We start from the raw sequence: 8,829 nt of genomic DNA, 5'->3' as shown, positions 1-8,829 counted from the left end.
CATAATATCGTGCTGATGATGAAATTAGCCACTACAGTAATCGTGAGCAACTATTATTAACACTTATGCTATGACGACCTAAGTTGTTTTTTATTAATTTATTGTGCTCAAACAAAATTGTTTCACCGACACCTCATTTTATTTTTGAATACATATTTTTCATTATTTGGTTTGTTTGTCTACAACGTCGACGTATTTTACACGTAATCCGAAAAAGTGTTGTTATATGTAGACAAATGTTGCAAATGCTATAAAAAAATATTCTCAATATGTGGCTATGTACTTATAAAATCTAGCACGTGAGAATCGTGCAAGTTTTACCACATTAACCATTATTATTACTCAACTTTCGTTTTTTGTCAAAGTTTCGTTTATGTATAGTACACACTCTGAAGTCATAACGTACTGGACAAAATATGTAGTTGGATCAACTTAAATAAATATCGTCAATAAATAAACACCGAACACGATACACATACACCTACATGTAAACACTAAAATCTCAATAAATAGCTAGGTCAACTAATCGTTTAGTTAAAACAACTATATATTTATTATTTAGTTTGCCTAACTATAAATTTAATTTTGTCCCTATTTTAACTACCTACATATATTTTTTCTGTGTTATTTCAGTATTCTCTTCTTATATTAAATCTAAACTATTAATGTCACACCTATCTAGAAAAAAATCTTGATTATAAGTATACAGAGTGATTCTTTTATCATGAGCCACTATCAGTATCTCATAGGTTTTAATAAGAATTTTTTTTTTTTCATGTTGTTTTCATACAATGTGATCTTAATGTTTCACAATTGTTTTTCTTTCTACCCACTCCCAATTTATTATTTTGATAGCAACTTTTGAGACTTCAATGGTAACGCATAGGTATAGTTCATGAATTTTATTAATTGAGAATAATGTACTAACAATTTTGACTGGTTATCAACCAGGGTACCAGTCGGCAGTCAACATTTTTAGTGCATAATTCTCAATTAAAAAAGTTAGTGAAATGTATGCATCAATTTAGATGAGGCATTTGCGGTCTATCCCGTGGTGACTGGTGCAGTACTAAATGTTTGTATTTATTTTATTTATTACAAGTGTATGGCCGAGAATGCTTTGCTGATATTTTTATGTGTACCTAAGTACAAAAAACTCGTGACCGTTGACAAATTTCCGGGGGACTTATGTACTTTTGTGCTAATTGTATCTAACGAAATAACAAAAATGCATCAGACAACTATTTTGCGATAGTGAAATATTCATTAAATGCAGAAAACCACACTCAAATAGCTTATAAGTTATAATATTATTTTTATTGCTTAAGCTCCCACGCCCCAAGTACACTGTAATGATTGCCGTGACCGCAAAATGAACAGCGACCTATGTATATATTATAATAATTGTTTTAATTTATTTTTACTACCGACGAAGTAGATGCGTTAAGAATAGAGCTATCCCAGCGCTGAACGCCTTTTGAATATAGGTACACCTAATATTATACATGATACTTTTATTTAAGTAATCCACTCAATATCTCTTAGGGTTAAATATCGGTAATTGAATTTTTTTTCTCGTTTTTTTATACAATTTGATCTCAATTTTTCAGAAACTTTTATGTTTTTAACTCCCTTCCAATTTAGGTATTTTTACATCAACTTTTGAAACTTAAGCGGTAACGTAAGTGTTTTATTAATTTTTTAAATTAAGAATAATTTACTGACAATTATCTTGACTGGTCGATAACCAGTTTTGGCTAATTATTCTTAAAGTTATTCATATTGATAAGTTATGACGGGAGAGGAAGGGTGGTGGGTAACCACTCATCCTCCCCAACCTGAACTTTAAACTTAAATAACTAAGAAGAATTATCCAAAACTGGTTATCGACTAGTCAACATTTTCAGTAAATTATTCTTAATTTAATTACAATTTATACATTACCGTTTAAGTTTCAAAAGTTGATATAAAAATAACTAATTCTGAAGGGAGTTAAAAACATAAAAGTTTGTGAAAAATTGAGATCACACTGTATAGTAGCCGATGAAATCTATAAGATATTGAGCGATTTTTTTTTTTAAGTGATCTACCCTGTATAATTTTATATTTTCTTGTTCAACCGCGGTTTAACCGATGAATTTATTGCAAAAATAATAGCAGCAAGTAAAAGGATCAGTCATTCGCGTTTTACAAATGCGAATGTGTATATACAGCTTGTAAAGAGATTAGATCATTTTTTTTTTGTGTTAATATAAATTAGCATCACCATCGTTCATAATCTTATATTGGAGCTCGGCGGCCACGACGACGGGCCATGTCATTTTTGAAACGCTTAGACCATTTATTTTATGTTCAAAGTATTAGTGAATTCATCCGGTTAATAGAAAACAAAATTATATACATTTAGCTGTACGGCAGAAGTAATTAACTGTAGAAGCTCGGATACCGCGGTCGACAGTCGCGTTAACCCATAACCGAGTTTGACGGTTAAAACGCTCGTGTAGAATTTATCGTTATAAAATATGATCGTGTGTGTCCATAACGGTATTACATTAATTTCATTATAGAGTAATGTGGCCAAGACGGGTGTCTCACGGAATCCATTAGTTATAGGTGTTTGGCGCAAGAGGTGTGTTGCACCGACCTCCAAATAGATAGTATGTTATATTTGTATATAAATTATCATTATTAATATCCCACACAGCAATATTTTCAGTTGAAAGGTATAATATCTATTTTTTTTTTTCAATAATTGTCAAAATATTTTTACATAATTTATTTTGACTGAATTTAAATAATATTAATAACGTAAATGTTTCAATAATGTTCCCTAAACATAGTATATACCTAATAATCATTCAAAAATTGTTTTGAAACCCTCGAGTAAATATTTTACTTTATTTCTAAAATCTACCGGGTATGGGTTATAAAATTCGGAATAACAGTTGTGGGCAAACCACATTGAATATGGAAATGACTCGATGACTCGCTATACATAATATGTAGATTTGGCGACGAGGGTGAAAACCTGGTTCATGGACTTATAGAAACATCTGCTCGAAGAGTTCAAAATTCACCAGGTCATCGCTGCGTTTTAGTTATGTTAATCGTATACTTGAAAATGCATGTGTATAGAAAAATCTACATAACACACGAGCGTTTGACAGGTTCGATGAAAAATAGCATATTACTCGACAAGCATGAAGACTAGACGCCAAAGGTTACCAATGTTATCTATAACTTAACATATTTATCCCAGCCAATATAACGTATCGATATTTCGAATAAGATTGGTCGACTGAAATGAGGTAAATTTTATTTTTTTATGACGTACTATATTCTTGCAAAGCCTAAATAATTACTTTCGTCCAATTTGACGAGACGAATGAAATAGCCGGGAAAAAACTTCAGAAACAACTATCAAATGTATACCGCACGGTTTAGTTCATACAAATTCGTTTTGTTTATTAATTACTTCCAAAGAGCTATTAGTAAAGGCTAGTTATTAAAAATGATAACTTTTCAACTAGACTATTGCATTTTTTATTAGTTATTCTATTTGTTGAAAATAATGTGCGGTTTCTTTTAAATCAGAGAGGTGTGAGATATGAATATACTGACAAGTGACTCGTGTCAGTTATAGGTTTTATCGAAGTATATAACTACTGTAATTTTATTTTGTGAACTTTGTTCTTCATTTGACCATTAGCTTGGACTATAATTTCAATATTGATACAAATTTTAGAGGAAAGTCATTTGTCGAAAGAACCAAAAACTTGTGATAAGAAAATAAATTCAACATTTTTTAAAAAAGATCGTTAAATATTGTGTTCTTAAGTTATATGTTAAGCAGATCATTTTTTTAACGATTATTTGTTTGAACAATTAACTCATTTAAATTCTAATCATTTTTGTCCCTACTTCTTCTACGACGTGACGTGGATACTTCATACGGATCTTGGTAACAATTATTGTTATTCCAATAGTTTGATGTAAGAAAGAAAAAAAAATAGGCGCCGCCTCGTTCGAGCTTATATTATAAAAATATACAATACCAATTATTTCTATGTTTAATTCATGAAAATCATATAACACTACACTACAGACTATATAGTCACTACGAACTCGTTAGTGACTTGTCACACATTTATTATATCAAACGTCGAAGGGCGATTTGCGGTTCTTGTTGTTATATTAATATTACATTGGAAAATAACGTGTCGTTGTAAATATATTGACTTTCGGTGTTCGGAACCGTAGTCTTGTTAACATAGAAATAATATATTATTATTATACACTTGATAATAATATGTATGTGAATTGTATACTCTAAACGAACAAACAAGCTATTTTGATTATCACAGTCGTTAAAACAATAATCATACTTCATAGTAATATAATATATTATAATAATAAAACATAATCGCGACTAGCCTCTAAACAAGTATAGGTGAAAGTCAATTATGCCGCTAGCGGACCATACACGTCCCCGGCATGGCGCAAACAGATAATTTATGTTGTTCAAGTTCTTCGAGTGTGTAAAATATAGTATTAACCTAATAAAATATAAATTTGCCTAAGGCGTTTACAAAATTAAAAATCGCCAATTATATAATATCATGATAATAATTTCTGCCGAGAAAAAAATCTATGCCTATAGTATAAATATATATAGTTTAATAAAAATATGTATTACAGATTAAAGGCGAAACGCGAAATTTATTATATCACACTTACGTTAACAGATTTATCGGTATGACAGAATTGAGCAAATATAATTCAAATTAATAAATTATACAGTTAAAAACATAGTTACAGTTTACAACAGTTTTTTCCAATCTCTGTCTCTCGATGTCTGGCAAATAACGACCGATCGGCCTGAAATGAAAACAAATGTTTTTTCTTCTGAGATGTCATTATGTACTCAAATAATAATATCCTAAATACCCTAAGACAGTTATAGTATTATGTAAATTTTGAATTAGGTCCGAAGGTCAGCGTGCTGCGTGGCTTAACACCACTAATCTGTAACAGTACCGAATGAATTAATTGAATTAATGTATTTGTTTTTTAATTGAGCGAAATAATATAGGTAAAAAAAATGAAATAACATGTTCTTTTGTTGTAAAAAATACACCACACTATTGAGCTGGCGTATCGGTTTTTTATAAATCCATCGGTGTACAATTTTTATTCTTCAAAAAAATATTACTGGAAGAATTAATTTTCATAAAAAAAAAAAAAACGATGCTTTTTCGTGAATACAATTTTACTCGACAAGCCATTAAGTTTTACCAGGTAATTACAGTAACAGTACCGTAATGTTCCTACAATCTAATTATAATTTCTAATGTAATAAATCATAATATATTAAATACATTTCTGTTGGCACAGGTCAAATAGCGATAACTGCTTCACCATTATTTGAGCAATAATTGTATAGATAATTTATTCATAACTAAATCATTTTATTTATGATACATAATTTGTTTAAGAAATTAATAGGTAATATTTAGTTTCATAGGGTGCATTAAAAATTATTTTTAACCAACTATTTAATACTATGCCAGATTAAGCTGATAATGTCAGAAAAGAAAATGTATGTAATTTAAATAAAAGAAATAACGAAAATAAACAATACCTTAACAGTTTCGCATCAAAGCTAAAATATATTAATAATAAAATATGATAAATATATTTGGGTTTTATAAATTGTTTCAATAAAATTAGGAGACATTTAGCGTAGGCAACGTTTTTTTTGAAAATCTCAATATCGTTTGACTCCTATAATAGATTATGGATCTAAGCGTATAATACAATAGAAAAATGTATGTTTTCTATTTTCTATTACTTTTTTCCTGCAAAAGTTTAAGGCACGGTACAAAGGCACAAAGAACACACGGAGCTATCACTTAATATATGAGTGCACGACAAAATTGTAAGAACTGTTCGCGGCCGCCGCTGCAACAGACATTGTAAAGAGACCAGAGTAAAAGAGATAATATTAAGAAGCGTTATAACATTGTGATTGCATAAAATAGAAATTCGCTGTGTCGGGTATGAATGATTAACGTAAACAGGCTATTCGCCGGAATAAATTGTGCGAAAAAATGGAAAACTCGTTTTATTAGCCAACTCTAATTAATGCACAAAGATAACTTTTGTGCCGACGATAACGTCTTACAATAAATGCATATCTCTAAGTCGACAATAACAAACACGCGCTTTGCAGTTCAATTGTTACAATAATGATTGCGTTGAGTGTAGTAATTATTTTGTCCGATCGACTTAATCGACAATATTTTCATAGAAGTTTGCGTTTTAACCGGAACGGCGCGTGCGTCTTGTGCAAACGGATAATTTGTGCTTAAATCATGTGTTTTGGGTAAATAAATAGCCGCGGCCGTCGACGTAAAAGGTACATTTTGATTTTGTTGTGAATCCAGAACAACATCATGAAGGCATCACTCGCATTAGCTTCAGTGCTTTTGGCCTGCGTAGCCTTAGCGGCCGCCAGTCACCGGTTCGAAGGCAAAAACAGTAAGTACAACATCGTTTTACAATTTGAACTCGATATTATAACAGTTTTAGAGTACCTAATTGATTTATTTTTATTTTACAAGCAGTTATAAAGCATATATAGAAGTGTTAAGAAATCTTCTTTGGTTTATGCTCATTGTATTCGTTTCTTTCTGTGATCTGTTTTATCTAATTTACTATAAGGGTTATTGATAATAACTTATTGATAAATGATAACAAATGAGATTGGCAAAAATATATTTTTTTTTTAATGGAGAATAAACAGTTTTTAAGTTTTGTTTTATAGTTGTGTAATACACCAACATCTTATAACATATATAATAGCCGCATTTGTTTAACTTACTTAATAATGCATGAATAAAATAATTTCTCCATAACTTCACGAATAACGTTTAAGTCTAAAATAGTTTAATATTATATTATATTATAGATTAATTTATTTCAACCAAAGCGGTCATAAATAATATGTTTATTAATTAATTGTCTATATAATTACTTATAGCAAATATTTATTTATAAAAACTATTTTAATCCAAATGTATTATAATAAAAAAAACATATATATATATATATATATTGGATGATCACCTAGATACATAACGACATTGCTTTTAGAATATACTCTAGTAGACAGTAGTATATTCTAATATCAATGATAACGATAATCAAACGAGATATGTACAGTGTATGCAATTTAATAATTTTTATACTTATACTTATACTATATATATATATATATATTTCCTCACACAAATTTAAAACGGTAAACGTAACTAAAAGAAAAAAAATTCATTTCAGGCCGTCACTACAACCGTGACCAAGACAACACTGGTTTGAACCGCGACTCTGGTTTGGAATACATCTACGACGATGAATTGATCACCAACGGCAACCAAAACTGGCACGATTGCAACAAGTTGAAAAACTTAAACAAACCCGAATGTAGAAACTACGTCCTCAGGACTAACAACAATCAACTCAACTTCAACAACAACAACAACAACAACAACTACAACAACGGCAACAATGACAACGACAACAACAACGACAGACAATACGTCCGGTCCAAGTGGAACCGTTTCGGGCGTTCCAGCGAAGAGTCCGGATCCAACGAGAACTCCGACGAACAGCTGTACGGACGCGACAACAGAATCACCATCAGCGGAACCAACACCCTTTCCAGGGCCGTCACCGAAAAACTGGCCGTGTTGAACAGGATCGTCGTGGCCGGATCCACCAACATGAGAGACCCGTTAGATTTGGAAAACATCGTGGTCAAACCGTCGCAGCAACACTTTGTCAACTTCCACGACGCTCAGATGCGCAACTTGAACACGGGCAGCTTACAATACTTCGCCGTCAACCCGGAATCCGACAACGTGTACTTGGAATACGAATTCAACAACCTCAACGTCAACGGCCAGATCAAGTCCAACTGGGAACACCTCAAGAACGGACAATTCAACATTGACATGAAGAACGTCCGCAGCAACGTGTCGGCCAGGTTCCACTCGCACCAGGCAACTCTGGTGCCGGCCAAGTTCGAGTACGCCGACGTCACCGTCTACGACGAAAATAACAAGGAGACCACCAAATTGGACGAGGCTTTCGAAAACAGGTACTTCAACATGCTGAAGCACGCCATCTCCGAAGAAGTGCACAGCACCGTCCACAAGGGTATGCTGTCGCAGATCAAGAATGAAATCAACACCCCTCTCGCCCAACAGATATCCGGCAACTCTGGTAAATTGTTCGACTTGAAATGGAAGGAAGGCAACGTCGCCATGGAAATCGACAACATCGGCAACGAAATCGCGTCCGGCCACAGGAACGACCAGAGAATCCGTTCAATGTCCTACACCCGTCTGGACGCTAACAACTACAGACTGCGCTTCGACGTCAAGCTTCAGGGACTCCAGTGGACCAGCGACGTGAACGCCATCGTAGACGGCAGACGTGCCCAGGCCCAGAACGTCAACTTCAACTTGAACAAGGTCGACATCGAAGTCAAACTCATCAAGGCCATCAACAACAACGAATGCCGTAAGGTCCAGACCGAAGTGTACTTGCAAGGTCTCCGACACGACGGTTTAATCAAACAATTGCCGTCAGATGTCAGCCAGTTGGTCGACCAGAAACTGCACCACTTCATCAAGCACTCGTTGGAAGCATACATGCAACAGACCGTCCAACATATTTTGTGCGACAACCAGAAATGGTAACTCCACAGTGAGTGGTTTTATGATGTATAAATAACAATAGTAAAAATAAAAACTGTAGTGTAATGCA

The 8,829-nt window shown here is 32.9% G+C and overlaps 1 protein-coding gene across 1 annotated transcript; it reads left to right on the top strand.

Moving 5' to 3' along the window:
- Positions 1–6,386: 6,386 nt before the first annotated feature.
- On the top strand, positions 6,387–8,829 carry LOC126835399 (homeobox protein 9-like). The gene is made up of 2 exons (XM_050567968.1): positions 6,387–6,540; positions 7,339–8,829. The coding sequence occupies exons 1-2, from the start codon at positions 6,456–6,458 to the stop codon at positions 8,760–8,762; spliced, it is 1,509 nt and encodes a 502-aa protein (XP_050423925.1). The 5' UTR covers positions 6,387–6,455; the 3' UTR covers positions 8,763–8,829.

Source organism: Adelges cooleyi, unplaced genomic scaffold (assembly GCF_023614345.1).
Source record: "Adelges cooleyi isolate 19-005CV unplaced genomic scaffold, UGA_ACOO_1.1 ACOO_flye_CR_arks_rails_tigmint_CR_PRNA_23, whole genome shotgun sequence".
Classification (NCBI taxonomy): Eukaryota; Metazoa; Arthropoda; class Insecta; order Hemiptera; family Adelgidae; genus Adelges; species Adelges cooleyi.
This window is presented reverse-complemented; position numbering and strand designations above follow the sequence as displayed.